Source organism: Manduca sexta, chromosome 22 (genome assembly GCF_014839805.1).
Source record: "Manduca sexta isolate Smith_Timp_Sample1 chromosome 22, JHU_Msex_v1.0, whole genome shotgun sequence".
Taxonomy (NCBI): domain Eukaryota; kingdom Metazoa; phylum Arthropoda; class Insecta; order Lepidoptera; family Sphingidae; genus Manduca; species Manduca sexta.
The window spans coordinates 6,128,136-6,152,047 of record NC_051136.1 but is presented as its reverse complement, the minus strand read 5'-3'; the positions used below and the strand labels follow the sequence as shown (position 1 = coordinate 6,152,047).

The 23,912-nt window shown below is 34.6% G+C and overlaps 3 protein-coding genes and 1 non-coding gene across 7 annotated transcripts in view; 2 read left to right on the top strand and 2 right to left on the bottom strand.

Annotated features, from left to right (window-relative positions):
- Positions 1 to 6,238, bottom strand: part of LOC115443954 — a 12,653-nt gene extending 6,415 nt beyond the window's left edge. The window contains exons 1-9 of the transcript XR_005112792.1: positions 5,796 to 6,238; positions 5,683 to 5,715; positions 5,546 to 5,611; positions 4,580 to 4,983; positions 4,086 to 4,229; positions 3,470 to 3,596; positions 3,234 to 3,321; positions 2,762 to 2,819; positions 2,131 to 2,238 (exon numbers count right to left, since the gene is read on the bottom strand). This is a non-coding gene — a transcript (uncharacterized LOC115443954). The remainder of the gene's footprint in view (positions 1 to 2,130; positions 2,239 to 2,761; positions 2,820 to 3,233; positions 3,322 to 3,469; positions 3,597 to 4,085; positions 4,230 to 4,579; positions 4,984 to 5,545; positions 5,612 to 5,682; positions 5,716 to 5,795) is intronic.
- An 846-nt stretch (positions 6,239 to 7,084) lies between these two features.
- On the top strand, positions 7,085 to 10,015 carry LOC119188422 (nuclear pore complex protein Nup50-like). The gene is given in 4 exon segments (XM_037441495.1): positions 7,085 to 7,606; positions 8,192 to 8,527; positions 8,569 to 9,669; positions 9,671 to 10,015. Coding segments are annotated over 4 exon segments (1,851 nt in total). The 5' UTR covers positions 7,085 to 7,438; the 3' UTR covers positions 9,917 to 10,015.
- Positions 10,016 to 11,527: 1,512 nt separating this feature from the next.
- Positions 11,528 to 14,115, bottom strand: LOC115443935 (protein lin-9 homolog). 3 transcript variants are annotated; one of them, XM_030169543.2, is made up of 2 exons: positions 13,873 to 14,115; positions 11,528 to 13,535 (listed from the first exon to the last, which is right to left on the bottom strand). In XM_030169543.2, exons 1-2 carry the CDS (start codon positions 13,889 to 13,891, stop codon positions 11,842 to 11,844), a joined length of 1,713 nt encoding a protein of 570 aa, XP_030025403.2. In that variant the 5' UTR covers positions 13,892 to 14,115; the 3' UTR covers positions 11,528 to 11,841. The 3 variants fall into 3 exon arrangements, with proteins under 3 accessions (XP_030025403.2, XP_030025404.2, XP_030025405.2); XM_030169544.2 differs by having other exon boundaries at positions 13,667 to 13,878; XM_030169545.2 differs by lacking the exon at positions 13,873 to 14,115 and adding an exon at positions 13,609 to 13,807.
- LOC115443938 lies at positions 13,780 to 22,929 on the top strand. 2 transcript variants are annotated; one of them, XM_037441234.1, is made up of 3 exons: positions 13,780 to 13,847; positions 21,424 to 21,600; positions 21,884 to 22,929. In XM_037441234.1, the coding sequence occupies exon 3, from the start codon at positions 21,907 to 21,909 to the stop codon at positions 22,081 to 22,083; it is 177 nt and encodes a 58-aa protein (XP_037297131.1). In that variant the 5' UTR covers positions 13,780 to 13,847; positions 21,424 to 21,600; positions 21,884 to 21,906; the 3' UTR covers positions 22,084 to 22,929. The 2 variants fall into 2 exon arrangements, with proteins under 2 accessions (XP_037297131.1, XP_030025409.2); XM_030169549.2 differs by lacking the exon at positions 13,780 to 13,847 and adding an exon at positions 20,911 to 21,141.
- Positions 22,930 to 23,912: the final 983 nt, after the last annotated feature.

Below are 23,912 nucleotides of genomic sequence, written 5' to 3'. Positions count from 1 at the left end.
TGCCATACCAAAGAGTAGATGACGCATTAACGTCAGCGCCTATAATTACTTTACGACCTGCAAGTGATCGTAAAACCTGGCGGAGATGGTGTATATGTGGTCCTACCGGGTCAGGTATTGAAAGTAACAGCTCACTATGAAAACCTTACAGCTCGGATTTGAAACCTCCGCGACTGCACGGTGTGACGTCATGAGATTACGCACTGAAGTTACAGTGAAATTAGAGTTCGCTACATAAATGCCAGCTCGTGAGCTGCTATCAAGCTGTACGACTCTGCTACGCAATCGAGCGTGTTGATATTGTTCCTGTACAAGTACAACGTCGAGTTTATAATCCCGAACTAACGTATCTAATTCCGACGTCGCCACCCTATCGTTGTGGATTTAATTGTCCGATAATAAAGTTATCCATATTAAATTTATTTAATAATTAGTTGACAAAATGAGGGTTTCTAATTTATGTTTGTATGATGGACATTCCTGAGACCCACAGCGATGGTCGTGTGGTTTCTTAAAACGTTTGCAAGTTGCGCATACGGGCTTAAAATCACGATTGTCCTTATGTGGACAAGCCTTGGTTTCATGTGCCTCGGCACAAACGGCACAAGTTGGTGTTTTAATGGTGCAGAACTTATGCACATGCCCATATTGTTGGCAATTGAGGCAGCGGACTATCTCGACGTCATCAATAAACCTGCAAGTTGCCCAATCTATAAAAGTTTGTCTTTGGTCGCAACTAGATGTTTTCTTACTTCCGAATCAATTTCACGCCTATCCATTTACGTCCGTGTTCCAAAACTACGTCGCCGAACGATTTTACGGATTTAATGAAATCGTCCTCCTTAATTGGCATTTCATCCTTAATATTTTGCCGATACAAAGCTGTTAAAAACGGTTTGTCTTCCATTGAGGATGGGACATCTTTAATTAAAATTCGCGGACGTCGACCTTTTGGTTTCTCTAAACGTAAACCAGCTGATTTTAATGCATCCACCGACTGGAGTTTGTGAATCTGACGTTCGTTGGCAACGCGAAGTACAACGCCAGCTTTCGCGGTTTTTAACGCCTACGATTTGAAAACCCGTCGTCGCTAGGTTTAATTGCATTAAACAGCGCCTGTTTCGTGGCAGACGATGACGTGAGATCAGCTGTCCGCTCGCTAGTCGGGTAAGCCACTACGCACGGGAGGCGCGCGAGGCTCCATTGCCGGGGCTTGTTTTGGCAGACGGAGCTTAACGGAACTCGCGTAGGTCATTTTGCCGTCCGCTTTGGGTGGAGTAGGACGGGGACAATTCTTGATACCTTCTAGCTCCCGTTGCGCATTGGCTAACTTGGTTTCGTTGCACGATGACTTTAGGGCCAACACCGAAACGATTGCTGTGATGCGCTGAGTAAAGTCCATTATCGCAGACTTATTCGCGACGTTCATACGCGAACCCTGATCATTCACGAGTTCATTTATTTTGGACAAATAATTTGCGGCCTCAGAAACCAAATCGCAATAATTATCCTCTTTTTCAATGTTATCGTCGGACCTAGGCGAAACCGTATTTTGAGATGCGGATCGATTTATTTCCGGTGAAGCATTGATTGACGGCGAATTTTCACTAAAAAGTCGCTTGGGTTTTGCGGAAGAAGGCGACCTCGATATTATTCCGCTTTTACGAAAAGGGTTTGGACCCCGATCAGGCGGGTCGTCGTTATTATTTGGCATGTTAAATTGAATTAAACGCTATTAAAAGTACTAAGTTAAATGGCAAATACACGGAATAGAAATACTAATTACCTTTACGGCAACCGGCCAAGTACCCTCACAATAAAAATAAAATTAAAGCACTTACCGATGAAACAATTTGATAATTATTTCAAAAATCCGAAATAAAACACTCAAAAACTTACGGACCGTAGTACACAGAACAACACCACACAACCAGAAACAGCCCACGAGCCGATAATCAAACCCTAAACGCAATTTGCACAATTTTAATAATCAGTGCGTAAGTACGTCACCGCACCGTGCGCGCGCGCGGAGGGAAGTGATGCTACGCTATTAGTAAAACCCTTCAATTTTGTATTCAATTACAAATTTTAATATGTAGAATAAATAGTTGTTATGTGTATGATACTGACCATTTCTCCCGCACCCGTGACAAACTTTCTTCGCTGGCGAGTACACCGGCTCCACCGACAGGCTGGGCGGCAATGACGCGACCCACGCCGGCTTGTTGTTACTCCACGCTGCTGAAGTATACACTTATAAATATATTCTTAACTATGTACTGATATCAATTTATAATGATTTCTTATATTTACGCGAATGTTAAACTTTAAAATTAAAGTATTTTTCGGATTTTATCGCGGTTTTAATATTTTAGTTTTCTTCCGACGTTTCGAAGACTTTAGCTTTTTCATGGTCACGAGGGTGACTGTCCCCCGTGACCATGAAATATTAAAACCGCGATAAAACAATTTATATTATTATATAGAACCTACGTTGCCAACCAATTTAATATATTTCTAATGCAAAAAATAAGTTGTTCATAGTTAGAACAAAGCCTCTAGAACACAATCACGAGATTTGTAATATAAGTTCAAGTGCAGCATTGGCATAATAAACTCTTACCAATAATTACCATGTTGCTACTTCAACATGCAACAAAAAATCGCAGCCCTAGTTTGAGTTAAGTCTGACAAACTTGAATTGTTTATATGGCATCAATACCACCAGCTGTGTATATAACATAATTAAAAAGTGACTTACTTTTATTCTCTGTCGACGACCCCGAAGGTGACCCCTCGCGCGACGATTTATTTTGGCTCTGAAATGTATGAGTTGTTAAATATTTTACATAATGATATATGCTACACCATATTTATTCATTTGTTACTCAGGTAACAAATTAATAAAATGTAATTATTTTTGTAATTTAAGAGTTATTCAAAGTATGCAAGGTCGTTTTGACATCGAGTTAATAAATGAAACCTCATAAGTGTATTTAATTCTGCAAACATTGTGCCAAAAATCGTCCATTAATAAAGAATATTTTCACCATAAAACCCGATTTTACCCTTATGATTTTTTTTATTTTGCAATTTAGTGGGAATATTACAAGTGCGTAAGTGTATTTCTATTAATGTTGTATTTGCATTAAGACGTGTAAAAATAAAGTTACATTTGCCGAATATAGTATAGATATACAATAATTACAGTGATAATATGATCTATTACTCACTTGCTGTTTTCTTAATTTAGCGGAACGGGTTTTGCGGCGGATCGTTGTGTGTTTGAAGGTACGGAAACTGATTATATTTCTTACGTTTCTGTAACGCAAAAATTTATCCACATTTAAAATAAAATAAAAAAAATAAGGAATTCATATTACAATTTTTATGAGCAGTAAATTGATTAATTCAACTTTTTATAGTTGACTATCAGTTGCTACCATGAAATGCATTACAATGAACTTACAGGTAACATATCAAAATTTCCATATAAGAAATCATTTCTGTTTGTACTAGTTGTGGACCTTTTGCGGCGCTCACTTCTTTTCTTCTCCAATAATTCTTTTTGTAATGGTGTCACTAAACCTATAAGCCTGAAATAGTACAATTTTGAATTCAATATCAGCTTGAAATTTCAGTACATTGAGTGTTATAACAATTGTATAATTTGATTATACAACTAACAAATTCGCCAACTAGTTAATCTGATGTTAAGCCCTAAAATAGTAGCAATATTAAATTTATTTTATTTTTTTATTAAACTAAAGTAGAACATCAATTACAGTTTACATTAAAATGATGCTATAACTAATATACATGTTATTATTAGATTCTTAGTTCAGCTTATTTCAGTGAGCTACAATTTAATATAAATTAAATTGTTGAATTAAAAATCACCACATTACACTAGCATTGCTTGTTAGCATGAGTTGCATACTTTGTAGTTTGATCCTACCCTGTCAGACACAAAGCCTTACCTCTCTAATAGAGGACCATCGTCAGAACATTACATACAAGGGATACTCTCAGCTAATAATCATACAATTACTTCACAAAAATATTCTAATAACATGCATATCCACCTCAAAAATGTCTCCTGTGATACAGGTTCCCCCGGCCCGGGTAGCGGCGGGGGCGAAGGCGTCGGTGACAGCTCCGCACACCTTGACGAATCAGAATCAGACCTGTGCTCTTGCCATTCGCCATTATGTTCATTCTTGTTATCACTGTTAAATACAAATATCATTGTTTTAAATAGGTAATGAAGTTATTTCTACATGATAAATTACTTCATAAAAATGTAGTAATGTTATTTTCATATAATATATTAAAATGGCATTAAACAAGGAAAATATGCTTTTATGAAATATAAAGCAATAAGATTGCTATCAATTAGTATGGTGTTTAAATAGAAACTGTTGACTGCAATTACATTATTAGGACATATAATTTGAATCATCTTAGTCCATACTTATATAATTTTAACTTAATAATAAAACAGTTGCACAAAAATATTTAATAATTGTATATTATAATAATAATTTCCTAATTTATTTTATTTATAATAAATACTTACATAAAGGACTCCTTAACCTTATTAAGTGCATTCGCAAAATTACTTCTACTATCATGTACAGTATTTGGCAACTGGGTAAAATTACTTGAAAACTTTTCTTTCTCATCACTTTCACTATTATTTGAATTCTCTTTCTCATTGGAAGACTTGATCTCGTTTTCTGAATCAGATATATTTTCTTTTATTTCATCTTTGTTGTTTTCCGTTTTAATATGTATTTCATTGAGCACTGACGGTTTGAGGAGGGAAACTGTTCTGTTTCTGCTACGGAATTGTATTTGATGGTCTCTTAACTGCTGGGCTACATATCGATTATCGTTTTCAATGTTAACTTGTTTGTTTCTAGCCTTAAGGCGTTGTTGATAGAGTTCCAACTCTCTTCGCAATCTTTCTACTACTAATTTCTGAAAATAATAGTTATATAATTCACTGTTTTGTATCATATATCTATTGATTGTTTATAGAGTTCAATATATTTCTAATAACTATAATATAGGACCATTTTATTTAAGCAAATATATCACCATCTTCAAAATGAGTTGGATGTAAAAAGAAATTACTGTTTACACATAAAATAACTCAACTTTAAAGATGAAATATACACTGGCTATACTTTACAAAGTTTTTAAATTAATTCAATGCTTAAAGTTTAAGATAAGTTAAAACCTATAATATTTTATTTAAAATATAATTACCTGGAACAAAATAAAAAAATTGGACTTTAATTAGCACTTATATACTGGTTAATTTAACTAGTTCAGAAATAAATATTTTCTATGGGACCTTTACTATGGAAAGGCTTATATTATAGTAATATATGACATAAATTAGTTAATCTATTTACGAATATAATATAAATAATTTTCCAAATATTTCACCCTTTTTTACAGACACATTTATTTGGATATTTATTGTTCAGTGATTCATATCTATTTCATTAGAATATTTATTTCAAATACAACTTACCTGAGTTTGCCCTATGGCAATAATTTCTTTTTCAGCTTCTTTAACTTTTGACTTTAGATGAATATTCTGAAAAAAGCAAAACACTATAAAACCCACTTTTGATAAAAAAAAATGTTTAAAATTAATAAAACCCTCACATTCTCGTCTTCTTGTAATCGCGCAACCCAAATCTGTAAACATAACAATGAAATAAACAATTACAAACAATATTTACACTCATTATTAAAATAGAACAAGACGATGAACCAACCTGATGAACTCGTATCGCGTTTTTCAAGTCCGATTGAGTTTTACGAATATCTTCTTTTATTTCATTAGATACTTCCATCATTACTACAAGGTTACACGAAACTTTACTTATAAATAAATACGTAGTTTTATCTCATATGCTCCTGATTAAAAATTTCAAAAACGATATGTTCAATATGAAATAACTCCAGTTTTGCAAACAGTAAAAAGGAAGCGCATAATAATTTGTCTTATTACTTCCCAAAAGTTGAGTTCATTGAATATAATTATATAATAGTACAAAAAATATGATTTACACTCAATAACACCACTTTCATTTTCCTTATTAATATTTTTTTTAATATCTTCAACAACTTATCCAATTTCAGTACAGTACTACACTTGTAAAAAAATTCAATGAATAGGTATTTTTATTAGGAGGTGTTTACACTAGTCTATCGGAATAAAGAACTTATACATTGCTTCATAAATTGAACTAGAGATGCTCACTGTTCTTAGATTACAATTCTAAGTTTTTTCTCAAAAAGTCTTGCAACTTACCCTAAACTGTCGTCAGTCGGTACATCCATCGAGAATGGGTACTAAATTTATTTTAAATGTATCGTGCAAAAAAGGAGCTAACTAATAAAGATAAAGATTTATTAGAAGCGAAGTAAAGCTTTATTATGATATTTTAAAAAATAATAATAAATCAATATCAAATAATCTGTTTGGCTGTCTAAACGCGAATAATTCTTAAACTTTAAATGGATGTCGATAAAATTTAGTAATAGTTTAAGACATTATGAAGGACTTTTTATTCTGGGAAAATATATTACGCGACTTTTATTCCGGAAAAACGCTTTTACGTAAAAGCTACAATTATAAATAATTATGTCACATCTCATAGCCAATATTTAGATAGTTACTAGCTTTTGCTCATGGCTCTTCTCGCATTAAGTCAGTTCATAATATTAAGTTTACAGTCTCTTACAATAATTCTGTATATTTTAGTCAATAACGATTTTTTGTTTTGTAGATTGTTCCAAATTCTGATCTTAGAGTTATATGTAATGAATTGCGAAGATGGCAGGTAATGAGACGGGCAGAGCCAGCCATTGATTTACGAATTGCTTCAGGTCACAGTTTATTGCGAGCCTAATGGAAGTGTTGAATAACTTACCAATAAATTACAATTCCGGAGTATCTGAAATAGGACATAATCTCTGAAGCAGACCTCTGAACCATAGAGTATGTTATAGACACTCTGAACGCAATTTGTGTTCTGATATCTGAAGTAAGCAGAAGTTTAAAGACATTTGAAGACGTCTTCACACTTCGTGCGGATTGCGGTGTGCTGTCGATTGTAATTCGTAATTCATAATTTTGATATTTGTAAGATTTTACCTCCTCTCTGCCTTAAGATTTTATTGTTTGTTATGGTTCTGAAGTCACATAAATTTAATGATTGGTGATTTTCGTGTTTTCTGGGCACTACGAATAGGTGGATACATTAGTTATTTTCTCTAAACATTTCAGAAACGTGTTAACATAAAATTTACTTTCCTAAAATCTAGGATAGGACGAGATGACCAGCTGAAATAGTATTGTGTCTTGGACGCGTGAATAGTAAAATATTGTGGATGAAAATATAACCTACTAACAATGTCTGTAAAGCGACAAGCAACGACAGAATTAAATCACGAAAATTGGGATCAGGAAGACCCCGAGGAACAGGACGAAGTCGGTACATTTAAGACTGCGTCTAAGGAAGCGCTAGAAAAGCGCGTGATAAGGACAGCAAAAAGGCGAACACAGGCTTCTGGTGATGAAGTAAGTCAATTTTAAATCTAGTGAATGTGTGAACAGCTATAACAATGGTTTCTTATGGATAAGAAATACTATAACTTTAATAGATTATAAATTATTGATAAACGGAATTTAATGTTATTCAATCAATAATTTTTCATGTATACATACATAGATAGTATCACGCTATCCCGTAGGGGGTAGGCAGCGGCTATAAATTGCCACTTTGCACGATTCTGGCATACCTCTTTCGCTTCCTCCACCATAATTCTTTTCATGCATTCCTGCTGGTTCTGGGTAATAATTTTTCATATGTTAAGAATTAAGTTAAATGATTTGCTCAAATGATCTTTGGGGTAGGATCATAAAATAATATGGTAATGAATGTCTTTTATCATCTCTATTCGCTCTATTTCATTAATTCCATTTTATTTAATTAAACAAAGTAAGCCAGTCACTAGTAAAAAAAAAATTTTCAGCATCTTTTTGGTTGAACAAGTTGTATGTTTCAAGTGCCAAAACTTTAGTTTCCAAGCCTGAATCAGGCACTCAAACAATGTTTAATAGACTTTTGTAGTTTTAATAATTACAATACATTAATTGTTTCAGACTAAAAAAGGCGTCTTCAGTGGCTTTGGTGGCTTCAATAAAACTCAACCTTCATCATTTGATTTCCTGGCAAATTTAACTAACGGCAACAAGAATGCTAACAATGATAAAACAACTAAAAGTGATACACCTGTATCAAGCAATCTGTTTTCGAGTAAACCTGGTATTTTTGGCACCACTTCTTCACCTGTGAAGAGTTTGTCAGGTTCTTCAAATACACAAACTACAGGCAACTTGTTTAGTACTTCACCTATAACATCATCTTCAGTTTTCACAGCTATAAAAGCAGATTCAACAGTTAAAGACTCACCATTTAAAATACAACCTGCTACGAAGGTTCAGGAGATGCTAATGCAGATAATTCCCAACTTTCAAAGGTAGCCGCCACTTCACCAGTAACATCCAATATATTTGGCATATCATCAACTAGTGGCACCATGACTATTCCAGGGAAATCACTATTTGCTTCAACTAATAATACTTTATTTAAAACACAGCCTACAAGTTCAGCTGCAGTATTAAATACAAATTCTGCAACAAACATAAACAATGCAGAAAAAAAATCTGATGACAAGAGTAATGAAAAGAAAATTACATACTACACTAAACTGAAAGGTTTAAATGAATCAGTATTAGACTGGATTAAAAAACATGTAGAGGAAACACCTCTGTGTATATTGACACCAATATTTAAAGACTATGAGAAATATTTAAAAGAGATGCAAGATGAGTATGAGGGAAAGGACAAAGAAGAATCAAGTGAAGTGTCAGTCAAAAATGAAAAATCCCAAAGTGTGGCACCAACATTGCAAAATAACAAATTGCCTCAAAGCAGTAATAATATTTCATCTGGTATGCTTGCGTCTAAAACAGACTCACCAACTGCAAAGCCATCCATTTTTGGAAATCAAAATAATACCTCCACATTTGCAGAAAAGCCATCAGGATTTTCTTTTGGAATTAACTCATCTTCAAGTGTTACTTCTACAACAAGTGCTGGATTCACATTTGGAAGTAGTAGTGCTGCTAAGCCTATAACTACTGCAAGTGCAGGGTTCACATTTGGAAATAAAATTTCCAATGTTAGTACTGGAACTGCAGGTTACACTTTAGGAAATAATTCTTCTACTAGTGTAACTACCACTGCGAGTACAGGTTTTACCTTTGGTATAACATCAACTTCTTCAGCCACAACAACCACTGCTTCGCCATTTTCACTATCACCTAGTAAAACTATTAACACCAATGGTACGGCTTCATTTCAATTTGGAACTGGAAAACCATTTAGCTTTAGTTCAAACATTACCCAAAAAGCTGAAAACACTAAATCTAATGATGATGCTCAAGAAGAAGAAGATACCCCACCAAAAGTTGAATTCACTCCTATTGCTGAAGAAAATAGTGTATTTGATAAACGCTGCAAGATTTTTGTTAAAAAAGATGCTAACTTTGTAGATAAAGGAGTAGGTACACTTTACATTAAAAATTGACAATACTGACAAACATCAGTTGCTTGTTCGTGCCAATACAACCTTGGGCAATGTTTTGCTCAATTTGAGACTTTCGTCAGCTATACCAACACAAAGAATGGGTAAAAATAATGTAATGTTAGTGTGCATTCCAACTCCAGAGGCAAAGCCACCCCCAACACCAGTGTTGGTAAGAGTGAAGACATCTGAAGAAGCTGATGAATTACTAGAAACAATCAATAAATATAAGTCTTAAACACAATTTACGATTGATTCCATGATTCTGGTTTTAAAAATCCGTAAATAAAATTTTCAATATGTAATTCCAGTGAATATTATATCAATGATGGTGAAATGTGTTTTTATTTCATTCTTTACTAGAGATTAACGGTTTCTTTCATTTATCCCCCCCCCCCCATCTCTACCAGTAACGACATTTTTTTGGGTAGCTATCTTACTATCTAAATGCACCAATAGTTGATTAGGTACAGTATTTGGTTGTATCCAAATCAAGTCCTATAGGAGTTCTAACATTTTCCTTAGTAAGTCATTTTGATCACCGCGAAAATAAATATTTTGGTTAAAATTTAAAAATATTTATGCATGGACGAAATGGATTCCACTTATTTTTTACGACCGGCATGTTCATCAAAACAATACTAATTTAGGATTTTTTTTTCCTAATTTACTCTTAACTTCAACCTAAGTATTAAAAAGGGGAGTAAAATAGAGGAAGAACTAAACCGCTCAACCCATTGTACTAAAGAGTAGCATGGAGACATCACGGTTCCTGAGAGTGGATATGACATGTTCATTCAGTAAATTGGTAAAAATATGAAATAGAAGATACTGAACTCCTATACAGTAGTAAATTGTCAGGGATATCATGAACCCCAATGAATATCAATAAAAATAGAAGAAAAACAAGAATTCTTATATGAACTCATTTCGTGGTATAAAAAAGAACTAAAATATATTTTGTACTAGCTTCCGCCCGCAGCTTCGCCCGCGTGGATTTCGGACTTCAAAAATGGAGGAGGTGCTCAATTTGTCGGGGTGTTTTTTAATGTATGGTGGTATGCAGGTGGTCCGATTGTCCGGTCAGGGTCTGATGATGGGATCCTAGTGAAATCGAAGGAAGCATATAGCATGATTCAGTATTCACGCGTGATGGCTTATTATTAGCGTATTTCATGTATAACTTTGGTGTTTCTATACCGATTTCTATGATTCTTTTTTATAGAATATTTAATAATGTTAATTAGGGATGACTGAGACTGTTATAAACGTAAGAGTAGACAAATATAATGAGAAAGCTTCGAACTGCTAAGCTATCGGAAGTTACACGTGTTATTGTGAGTCAACCATAAAAGATAGACATATGCTGTCGTGGGATATTTTTATATAATTTTAAGGAGAACATTTCCGTCATACATGATTTCTGTGTAGCTTTAACCATTAAGGTTGCACACGCGACGGAAGCTTAAAAATGGAGTAACTTCTCCCGTTTTCCCAACATTTCCCTTCACTGCTCTGCTCCTATTAATTGTAGCGTGATGAAAAGTATACTATAACCAGCTCAGGAGTATGAAAAATAATTGTACCAAGTTTCGTTAAAATCCGTCGAGTTCTATAACGGTTATACAGACAGACAGACAGACAAAAATTTTACTAATTGCATTTTTGGCATCAGTATCGATCCCTAATCACCCCCTGATAGTTATTTTGGAAATATATTTCATGTACAGAATTGACCTCTCTACAGATTTATTATAAGTATAGATTAAGAACACAAAATATGTTTTGCAGTTATCAACAGCAACAATATATTTAGGTTTTCATGGGTAGGCCAGTGAGCGAAAGATAGTGCTTTCATAAAAATGATTTATTTTCTATTCTTATTAGTTACAATATTACCTACAGGACAGATAGCACTCCCATATAAGCACTATGCATAGTGCATATCTAACCAATTTGAGTTTTGATTCATAAATGAATTTATTAAAAGTTACATAAATGTTAAGATAATTAATTATATGTTTATCTCAATACATTAAATTTTGAAAATTATAAACACATCTATATTATATTTTATATCATAGAACAATAATTTATATTTTATTGCATTAATAAATTCTTTATGCAACTTATAAGCTAGTGCGAATAATTATATATTTTACTTCAAGTACTGTTGCTGTAATTTGTTGACATTTGACCTAAGCCCATTTGGATTCTATGCATATGAATCTCAACATTATTCTGAAATAATTTTTGATATTGAGGTTTTAGCTTCATTTTAATCTGATCCATCGTCCCTTGCAGAACACTTAACTCATAAGCATTTTGATCAGAATCTGCCAAACTTTTCACTTGAAGCATAAGAGCAGTAAGGTCTGTAATGAGATCTATCAATGAAGAATCTTTAACTGAATTATTATTATTTTTCTCTACCAGCATTGAAGCTTCTTCTCGGCATTTCTCTCTTAGATGTGATGGGGCCAACATTGCAGCTAAACAAGGACCTGGTGCTATCTGTTGACAATATTGTTGTATATCATTGATATAACTTTGCAAATCCATATTAATTCTTTCTAAATCAATGACAACTGCTGCATATTTTCTTTCAAAATCTTCAGGCATTCTTTGACCAAAAGATTTCTTTTTCTCGGCTTCACAATTATATTCATTCAACTTATTTATTTTACCCCGTTTTGCATTCAATATTTTTCTTAATTTAACAATAAGTTCTAAAAATGGAAATGGATAACTCCCAATTGTTGATTCCATATGTTTGGCAATGTCTGAGCATCCTATTAAGGGGTCTCCTTGAGAGTTAGAATTTGGAGTTTCATAGAGATTTAGAATTTCTTGCATAACATATCGAGGTCTGAACTTGCGTGATATACTTGCTAAGCTTATAGTATCAGGTGGTTCATTGGATAAAACTTCATAATCGGGAACTGAATGTGTTCCTAATTTAGGCCTTTCAAATGTTATTCTGTAGGTATTGTTAGATGTGTCAACAGCATCTATACAACCAGTAAACAAGCCATCTTGTGGTTTCCGTAATCTGGCTGTAACTTTTGTCCCAACTACTAACTGCATTGGGATTTCATTTGGCAAGTCTTTCGCACATAAATCTGCAGATTTTCGTTGTTGTACATATCTTATCATTTTTCTCTTCCTTTCTAATTCCCTGCATTCTTCAGCAAAAAAAGCTTGAGAGCACCTACGGGGTTTGCCCATCATCCTACGGATTTTTGTCCATTGTGTTTGAGTTAATTTTCGACTAGTCAATTGGGGGAATGATTCCTTAAGGCAAATCATAAAATCATTTTCTCCATCAAACAATGCTTTGTCAATGTTGCTATAAAAATATTCAAAACATACCCATTTATGTGCTTTGGGTAATTTCAATAAATTGCGCAATCTCATGCCTATTCTATGACCAGATTTAGCATCAGGTGACTGATTAACTAATGTATCAGGTTTATCATCAAATTTGTCAGAATTTCTCTGAACTTTTGTGGGTGATTTCTGTTTCTTCGCACTAGATGGTTTGCTGGGTGTTTTAGATAGGATCTTTGGAGTTCGCTTTGGTGATTGCCTTGGAGGTGAAGTATTCACAAATTCATCCACAAAAATAAATCTATTTTTCTTTCGGATACGAGCAGGCATACCTCTAGCATTCAATTTTTGCACGGGTTCACTAGGCGTTGGCTTTGGCGGCAATTTGGTGCCGACTCTATGCAACCCAAGAGCGGCAGGCCCAAAAGCTGGTGGTTCCTCTTCTTCATCATGAAAATCCATATCCATTGGCTCATCTTTAATTTTATATTGAGTCCTTGGCGGACTGTTTTCACCATCATTCTCTCCTGAAAACACAAAGATCACTTTATATAATGCTTACAACAATGTTTCAGGATATATATATTTTTTTATATTTACGATAAAATACTCCAGCAAAGTAGTTTGATTTAGAAAATTCAAAATATAGACTACATACTAGGTGTCATTTCACTGGCAAATTTAAATTTTTTCAAATTTTGAATCTTGCGAACCCAATTAAAATTCAAAATTGTGAAGCACTATAGGTGAGTTCATCATTTCAAAAATTACTGCTAAGGAATTATTCATTATATTATTGACAGACGACATATTTTTAGACACAAATTACGGCAAATCAAGTAAGAAATTATAAACAAAACTTACTTTCTGATTTATCCGCCATGTTGGTGTCGTAAATTTTGATTCAAGTAAATACGAAGCGCCAAGATAAAACGTTCGGATACGTATTGAAAAATGGGTTCTTAGCACATTTCATTATCATGTATAATTCATATAAAATCTAAGTTCTAGACAGTTTATTTCCTTACTATGTATTTAAGTGTATGAATATAGTTTTACCAGCTTTGATCATCTAGAAAGGACGCGCCATGTACTTATTAGTTATTACCTCGAAATGGAAATTCTGTAATTTTCAATATACATAGAAAATGCAACACATATATTATAAAGCGCATTGAGGTGAGATCTGTTAGGTAAGATCGTATGGCTAAAACTTTTAGAAAATAAATAAATAAGTAAATCCATAGCTCTTTTTCTCTTTGGTTAGGCGCTGTTTACGTTTGGTTGGACAGTTTGTAGAGTAAGTTGCGGTTATACTTGGTAAAATAAATTTAAAACAATAGATGTAACCGTCTTGCCAAGCTTCAACCCAAAGAACCACTGCTGCAATGATATCATAGGCTGGATCTATAATAAAATTTTCCACTTGACACGCTGCTAAATGTCTAGAGATATGGTGACGGACGTGACGGTGTTAATTACTATTTACTATAATTGCAACATGTATGAAGCTTAAATGGATATCAGTTTTTTTTTGTAAAGATATCCGATCGCCCATTCTGAAATTTGTATCGAATGACATTGACAAGTCGTGAACATCTCCAACCAATGACTAAATATGTTTTTTTTCGACCCGAGGTTGTCAAAGGTTATTGACGTGTTCTTGTCGGTCGTGGTAAAGATATTATCTTTCTATTTTCTACCCTCCTTTTTTTTTTTGTTTTTTGTTCGCTTCATTTGGTAAGTCATCTTTTGAATATTTAATAGTTACTTTTTTGTTGTTTGTCCCCTTTATAATATGGATGTTTGTGAAGACGAGCCTCCTGATGGGGGAGGTGGGGTCAACCCTGCCATTGTTGCTTCCTTATCCTCTAATACACTTGTTAAGAAAGCTTCTAAACGTCCTAATATAGATCCTGGTATTTCTAACATTACTTCAAAAAAGAACATCTCACCCGCTTTGTCCATCCAAGATAGTTATACATGCCCCGACTTCGATGACATTTTTTTTTACTCTGATTTAGATAAAGGCCCCTTCTTAGTCCATATTTCACATGAAGCAGACTCCGTCATACAACCTCTCAAGTTGGCTAAAATGTTGTTTCAAGGAAAAGTCCCTGATATTGTTCAGGGGAGCATTAAACCTGTGGGTCGTGGTAAGATTTCGGTTCTGTTCAACTCTGCTGAATCGGCCAATAATTTAATTAAGTCCCAGTTAATCTCTGCTAACAAATTAACCGCCTCGATTCCAAAATACCATATTTCACGTATGGGCATAGTCAAAAACATTCCCACGGACTGGTCTATGGACGAGTTTATTTCGGGGTTGCATTACCCTGACCACTGTGGTAAAGTTATTAAAGCCCGTCGCCTTAATAAGAAAGTTATTAAAAATGGCGTCACCGAGTGGGTCCCTTCTACTACAGTAGTTTTAACTTTCAGAGGCCATTCTCTCCCTGATAGAGTTTTTTTGTTTTTATTCCTCCTTGCCGGTATCGCTTTACCTCCTCCCCACTATTCAGTGTCGGCAATGCTGTCGTTTTGGCCACGTTGCTTCACAGTGCCGATCCCAGCCTAGGTGTTATCGTTGTGCCCAGCCACACAGAGGCAACACTTGTTCTGTCCCTGATAGTCAAGCTACTTGTCTTTTCTGCTCTGGTTGTCATATGGCTACCTTCCCCAATTGTCCAGAACACTCTCGACAAAAGTCAATCAAAATGGTAATGTCTGAAGAAAATATCTCGTTTTCAGAAGCTGCCTTAAGATTCCGCCCAGTACGTAAGTCGTTTGTTGAAATTGCTTCCTCCCAAGGTTCTGCCTCTCATATTAATGTTTCCTCTCCTCCCTCTCAATCATCTCCTCCCGTCTCTCATAAAAAGACTGTTTTAGTTGAACGTCGTCCAAGAGTTTCTCTTAATAAAGGATATGATTCCCACGCCCATACGTTATTAACCCAAGATCCAAAATCCTCCCAGCCCAATGGTTGCGCTCTTTCCCCTCCGCCTACGCTTGATAATTCCTCTTCTCCCAACCCTTTACGCTCTTCTCCATCCCCTAATGATAATTTATTACAGTTGTTGCTCTCCATTCTTTTCAATGTTACTTGTAAATTTAGTGATGCCCTTCCCCCTAACGTCGTCTCTGTCCTTCAGCAACTTTTTTCTGAATTTAACTCCCTAAATGGCTCACAGTCTACTACAATGGAACTGTAGGAATATCAAAAATAAAAAACATGATCTCTTATACCTTTTAAATCGATATAGTCCAATTGTATTTGCCATATCTGAGACATGGCTAAAGCCGGGCTCTCCTTTTAGGGTTGCCGGTTATTGCTGTCTCAGAGATGACCGTCCTGACGGTTTTGCTGGTTGTGCTCTTCTCATAAAAAGGTCTACCATATATTCCCAGATTCCTCTTCCTACTTTTAATTCTTCGTTGCATGTTGTTGCGGCTAGAGTTCTTAATACTTCCTTCATCTCCATCTATATTCCTCACCCTAGTCCCCAGTTAATTCTTGATTTGCGCAGTACTTTAATGGCTATTCCTCCACCTCTATTTATTATGGGGGATTTCAATTGCCACCACACCCTGTGGGGTTCCAATCACAATGGTCCTTGTTCTGCTCTACTTCTCGACCTATTTGATGATCTTAACGTATGCTTACTTAATGACGGTTCTTCAACAAGGCAAGTTTCGCCCACTCAAAATTCCAGTCCAGTTGATCTCACACTTGCATCTCCCAATTTATGCCCTTCCTTATCATGGTCCCCTCTCTTGCATTCCTATGGTAGTGATCATTTTCCTGTGCTTTCTTTATGGCAATGCTTTCTTCCTCCTAGCCCGAGTTACTCCCCTCTCTTAAAATACAGATTGTCGAAAGCAGACTGGGATAAATACAGCTTTATCTTAGATTTAAAAATTAGTTCTCTCCAATCCGCCTGTTGTAGTAACCTTTTTTCTGTTTATGACGATTTTATACTGGCTATCACATCTGCGGCCAATCTATCTATTCCTATTAAAAACTCTGCCTCAGGTAAACTCTCTTCTCCTCCATGGTGGGATGTTGATTGCACCAATGCTGTCCATGCACGTAACACAGCGGAAACCAATTATGCATCAAATCTTACCATGCAAAATTTTTTAAATTTTAAGAAAATTACCGCTAGATGTAAAAGACTTTTAGCTAAAAAAAAGGCTCAGGGTTGGTCAAATTTTTGTAAGTCACTTTCACCTCGATCTCCTCCTTCCCTGGTGTGGAAAAAAATGAGAATTTATCGTAAGTCCCAATCGAATTTCTCCAACATCCCTTCTAATGATTATAATCTCTGGTTACCGGATTTTATGAATAGCTTTGCCCCTGATTTCGTTCCCTTCGAAGATTTCTTCCCGCCTGTCCTTCCTTCTTGTTCTCTTGACAAGATGAATGACCCATTCTCACCAGCAGAATTTCACTGTGCTCTCTTAAACCTCAGGGATTCTTCCCCTGGCATTGATGGTATTCCATATTCATTTATAAGTAAATCTTCACATTCTGCCAAATTATTTTATTTAAATATTATAAACACCATATTTATTAATGGCTCCCTCCCTAACAGTTGGAAGTCACAGATTGTTATTCCAATTTTAAAGCCGGGTAAAAATCCAAACTTTGCGTCATCCTACAGACCAATTGCCCTCTCTTCTGCCCTATGTAAAATTATGGAAATCCTCGTTAAAAATAGACTAGATTGGATTTTGGAAAACAAAGGCCTCCTATCTAACTCTCAATTCGGATTTAGACGCGGTATGAGCACGTTGGATAACTTGAGCATTCTCACATCCGATATTCGCTTAGCCTTCTCGCGGAATGAAAATGTTGTTGGCGTTTTCGTGGATATATCCGCCGCTTATGATAACGTTCATCTTCCGTTACTCAGGCAAAAAATGCTTAATCTGAGTATTCCGCCGAGGATGATCAATTTCATTTGCAATCTTTTCATGGGCCGCTCTGTTATCTTCCGGGTACTCAACTCCAACTTCCCTCCAAGATTGGTTTGGAAAGGTCTTCCTCAAGGTTCTGTCCTGAGTCCTATTTTATACAACTTATATACTTCAGATCTTGATTTGTCTGTCAATTCTTTTTGTAACATTCTTCAATATGCCGATGATATTGTCTTATATTCTTGCAATAAATCTTTTGAATCTGCTTCTGACAGTCTAAATTCTGCTCTTTATTATCTAAACGTTTGGTTAAAAGATCATCACCTTTCCCTGTCCATCCCAAAATGCGTGGGTGTTGCCTTTTCGCGGAAGAGATCTATTCCTTCCATCACTCTGTCTGTGGATGACCAATTGATTGAGATGCACGGTCAGGTTAAGTTCTTAGGGGTCATTTTGGATTCTAAACTTACTGGTGTTCCTCATTTAAAATTTATCTCGAATAAATGTGAAAAGGGTATAAACGTACTCAGAGCTCTTTCTGGCGTCCGCTGGGGCTCCCATCCCTACAATCAAAAACTCCTTTATGACGCAATTGTCCGTAGTCATTTTGATTATGGCTGTTTTGTTCTCGAACCCTGCAATAAATTAGCCTTAAGTTTTTTAGATAAATTGCAATCCAAGTGCCTCCGCATAATATCTGGTGCTATGAAATCTTCTCCTATCAATGCCCTGCAAGTAGAATGTCTGGAACCCCCTTTGGCTCTTCGGAGGCAATATCTCTGCGACCGCTATTTCATCAACACCCTTCAAAAATCTTCTCATCCTCTCCATAATAAACTTCTTTCTCTTTCCCTCCTAGTTGAAGAACCTGGTTACTGGTCTCACAAATCTCCTCCCCCTCTTATTAAATCTTTCAAAAAGTTCTCCAATGGCTCTATTGTTCCCTTTCAAACAAATCGCTTCTTTCTTTACTCCTTTGACTTTGACTCCCTTATATTTAAACCTAAAGTTGTTCTAAACTTTGGAATCTCCAAAGGTGATCTCGAAGCTCAAAGGAATTTTTCCAGAATTCTTTCTGAGTTATGGAGTGATTGGACCCCATTTTTACTGATGCGTCTAAACTCTCTGATAGGGATTTTGTTGGTGCTGCGGTGTGGATCCCGAAATATAATATAATTTTAGATTTTAAATGCCCCCCTCAAACATCAATTTTTTCTGGTGAAGCTATTGCAATTTTGGAAGCTGTTTCATTTGTACATTCGCATGCTTTAAATAAAAGTCTAATTCTCACTGACTCCTTAAGTTTATTACAGGACATCATTAAGTCTCCCTTTCACAGTGGGACTTTTTATCTTTCTCTTAAAATTAAAGAGGCCCTAAAGCAATGTTTTTTAGCTGATATAGAGGTAGTACTAGCGTGGATTCCCAGCCATTGTGGTATATTCGGTAATGAAACCGTAGATTTATGTGCTCGTAATGCAGTCTCCTCTGGTAATGTTATTTACAGGCACGTTTTTACACGAGATCTTAAAAGCAACACCAAATCAGACCTAATAAACTCTTGGAATATTCTCTGGCAGTCCTCCAGATTAGTGAAAGGAATCAGTTATGGCTCTATACAACCTTCTCTTCCTACGAAACCCTGGTTCTTTAAATTTCGAAACTTCAGCAAAAAAGTAACCACGGCCATTATTCGCCTACGCTTAGGGCATATATGTTCTCCTGTCTTTCTTGCTAAAATTCGCGTCCGTGATCATTCCCTCTGTGAGTGTGGATTAGATGAAGGATCCCTGGAACACCTTTTCTTTGATTGCCCAAGAATCCCATTTCCTATATATGACATACTCCTGCTGATTTTCCCCGCCCATTAAACATTAAATATTTATTAATTAGTGATTTCCACAAAAATTTGAGATTACTTTCTAAATTTATTAAAATGAATAATCTTTACCTTTAATTTATATGCCATTACTCATTTATCGTTCCGTTTATCCTTGCCCTATTCTCTATTTATTTAAACCGTATTTGTTTTCCTTCCTCCTTTTCCTTTCCTCTTCCTTTCTGTATTTTCAGCTTCATTATTTTCCAATTAATAACCTATTTTCCATACCATCTCTTATGTATAATTTTAGTTTCTTGTGTTGCCTCTGCTTGTGCTCTCTGCTATTCTTCGCTTCTGAGCTTCATAGATGTCTTTTTAAAAAACTATTATGTCCGCTCTCTAGTTCATTGGTCTCTGGTCCGTTCCTGTAATTTCGTGTGCTTGGTTCTATATCGTTGCTGCAGTCTTGTTTAATGGCAAATGTGTCATGCCAATTGCTGTTCAACGTAGGTGTCTTTTTGTGCGGTTAACTTCGGGTCGAAAGTTTTTTTAAACTCATATTATAATTACTTACTTCTACCTACTCGACATTGGCAAAATCACCGATAAAACGGTGGAGCCATTTTTATTTTAAGAGAAGAAGAAGAAGAATGACTAAATATAACTCTTTTATCATTGTCTATCATTGTCTCCAACTGACACGAATGACAAGTTCTGTCCATGGATACAAGTCCTTCAGACGCATACATGGAGTAATAATACGATTGGAAGTTGTGATGCCAGTGGAGCGTGCAGTAGAGACACCCTGAAAAATTATTCCGTGACCTTTGAATAGAATTTATCTCTAGACATTTAGCAGCGTGTCAAGTGGAAAATTTTATTATAGATCCAGCCTATGATATCATTGCAGCAGTGGTTCTTTGGGTTGAAGCTTGGCAAGACGGTTACATCTATTCTGTTTTAAATTTATTTTACTAAGTATAACCGCAACTTACTCTACAAACTGTCCAACCAAACGTAAACAGCGCCTAACCAAAGAGAAAAAGAGCTTTGGATTTACTTATTTATTTGTTTTCTAAAAGTTTCTTAGCGATATTTGAGGAATCGCAAAATTGATATTTGGCAACACTGGAAAGAAAACCTACAAGGTCACATCGTCAGTTCACATTTTGATAATGTGACAGTTGTATTTTGTATGTAATCTGTGGGTTACAACACTTTCTCCCCGCGCACCTCAACAAATAAACTCGGGTCTATGAAAATGAGAAGTTTTAAAACTTGATGTTCTAGTAAATTATATCAGTTGATATTTGTTAATTTTGGAAAAATGAAGTGTGACGCTTTGTTTGTGTGTTCTTTAGTATTATTATTTGTGATACGAGATGCAACTTGTAAGTAAACTTATAATTTTTACCTTTATGTTTCGTCAAGGTAAAGTGAGAGTTGTCCAACAATAGGCCACATATTACATATTATTATGTTTTGTTCCGTTTCGACTATATTATAGGCAAAGTATTCCTTTTTTTTCAAAATATTTGACATATATTAAAGTATTAAAATCAAAACCAAAGATTGTTTGCATAAATACATTTATTCATCGAAACGTTGCCTTATCCTTTTAATTTGAGAAACTTGAATAAGGGCATAACTTTATTTTCGTTGTTTGGCTTCAGGTTTAAATAAAAGATGCATCGGGTGTAGGTCTCGAGGAGAGCTTGGCACGTGCGGGGATCCATTTCCGTTTAATGTGACGGAACCTGAAGCGGAAGTCGGGATCCATGTGGTGGCCTGTCCCTCTGGATGGTGTGGCAAGCTGATTCAAGGCACTACAGGGACATTCAGAACTGATGGTAAGAACTCTTCCAGTGTATTCTAACATTTGAGTTAACAATACATACATCTTGCAGTCTGGTGGTCATTATACAAAAAAAAATGTGGTAGTGATGTATACAAATTTCCAATTTATTGAGGAAATACTTAAATTAATAATTCTGAGAATTAAAAAGAAAATACATATCGAGTTAAACAAAAAAATCTGATTTAAAAAAATTGGTGAATCCAGTATATTTTAATGGTGTTATTTGGAAATTAACAGATTCTGAAGATAATTGCTCATCATATTTATGTTTTCAGATTATGGAGCAGTAACTGAGAGGATGTGTCTCCAAAGACCGCCAAGTGATTATGAAGAAAGATGCGCCTACACAATGTGGAACCGCAAGAAGGTGTACATGTGTTTCTGCAATGGAGACCTCTGTAATTCTTCAGGGACCCTTGTTTCATTCCCATTCACAATATTAGCTTTATTAGCTCTCTACAAGTATGTTGCTTGACATCTATACTATTACATTATAAAAATATCAAATAATGCTCAAAAATGTGACTTTGGAACTCATGGTATGTACACAAATTCAATGAGAATTTAAATTTTAATATAAATTTTAAGAATATGTTATATGTTTGTAGAAGTTTATAGTGGTAAACTACATGTTTATGTATGTATAGGCATTGTACTTAGATCTGTATATTTTTAGATTATTTTTGTAGGGAAATTATTTACAGCTTTATTATGCTTCCATATATTAGTTGATTGTAACATTTTTCTGTATGTATAGTATTTTTATGGAATTTAGAGTAATTATTTCTCATCACAACTATTGTCATTAGAGATGACAATAATCTGGTGGTCAATGTATGTCCCTGTCCTCTATGTTGTGGATACTGGATTGACTTTAAAATAGCAAATACACTTACACTATGATAACATTGTGCCAATGACAAACATTTTCATTCATACAAATAATAGTGTCTGTGTTTAACTAAATTATGGTTTAATTTGTGGAATACAGTAATTACTTGAAGGAATATGTCTGGAAAATAACTATCTATTTAAAATTTATTATTAAATAATTACATTGAATGTGCATTCAGGCTATAAGTTTTAGTCTAGACTGCATATCTACTTGTTTCCCTTTGGACATAAGTCATTAAATAAAAATTTTACTGCTGTCAGCAAGATTTATAAAAATTAGAGATTACAATGTGAACACAGTTGTACTTTCAATCAATAAAAAAATGAAATACATTCAGTGTAAGAACAGTATCAAAACACATTGTGTTAATGATACAAATGCTGTTTCTGTAAAATATTGTTTTCCAAATTAAAGTAAGATTGAGTATTTGTCATTTTATTAATTACAAGGATGTAATGCACCATGTCACATTAAAGATAATAGAAATTAGCATACAAAATACCATTCCACACTATTTTTTTAAAGATACTATATCTTGGCTGCGGTAGGAGTTTACACTGTCATGGAGAATAACACCCCTGGATAGAAAAGAAAACATACTGTGATATTGATGAGATCTTTTTATACAAGAAAGGTGAAGATTTTCTCATTCAGTTATAAAAAATCTGCTTTTATTTCACTTATTACATTCTCATTGTATATTTGAAAATTAAATGCAATTCCAATAACTGATGGTAAAGATTTTATTTATAATAATTACTGTTGTAAAAATAATAATTAGTCACTCCCATAGAATGACAATTTAAATAGGGTATGGCCCTTAAAATCATTTGTTATGTATGTTCTATGATTAGAATTGTTTAATGTGAGCTTTCACATTAAAAGTCATTGAATTTACAATACAAATGGAAATTTGTATTGTAAATGCAATGACTTTTAAGATACAAACTAATTTGGTCCACAGTCATGCAATACAGTAAGGCCGGCAAAGCATCTCTGTGCCTCCTGGTATTGCAGATGTTCATGGGCATTGGTGGTCACTTATTATAAGATGATCTATATATACTGTTTTGTTCCCTATACCATAAAAAAAGTAAAAATATTTTATTTTCACTGAGAAAATTTCTTGGTATTTCATGAAAGAAGGGAAAGTTTTTATAGTCATAAAATTACTGCCAATTTTTGTAGCATATATCAAATCGTGAAAACAGTAGCTTTTTCATCAGAAAAATGTTCATAAGAAAAGTCACAAATAGAAAATTATTCAACAAGGAGGATTATTTTATCAGTTATCACATTACAGTTAAAAATATTAAATAATAATTACATTTCATTACTTTCTTATTGCCTTGATTATCTTTAAAGAATGAAACAAGTTCTTGTGTCACTAATGGCTTGAGCAGTTACCA

Bases quoted from the DNA above. Each gene is read 5' to 3' on its own strand.
- LOC115443938 (XM_030169549.2), top strand. From the start codon at position 21,078: ATGAAGTGTGACGCTTTGTTTGTGTGTTCTTTAGTATTATTATTTGTG. The intron at 21,142-21,423 runs GTAAGTAAACTT...GTTTGGCTTCAG, and splicing joins TGTGATACGAGATGCAACTT to GTTTAAATAAAAGATGCATC. The intron at 21,601-21,883 runs GTAAGAACTCTT...TTATGTTTTCAG, and splicing joins AGGGACATTCAGAACTGATG to ATTATGGAGCAGTAACTGAG.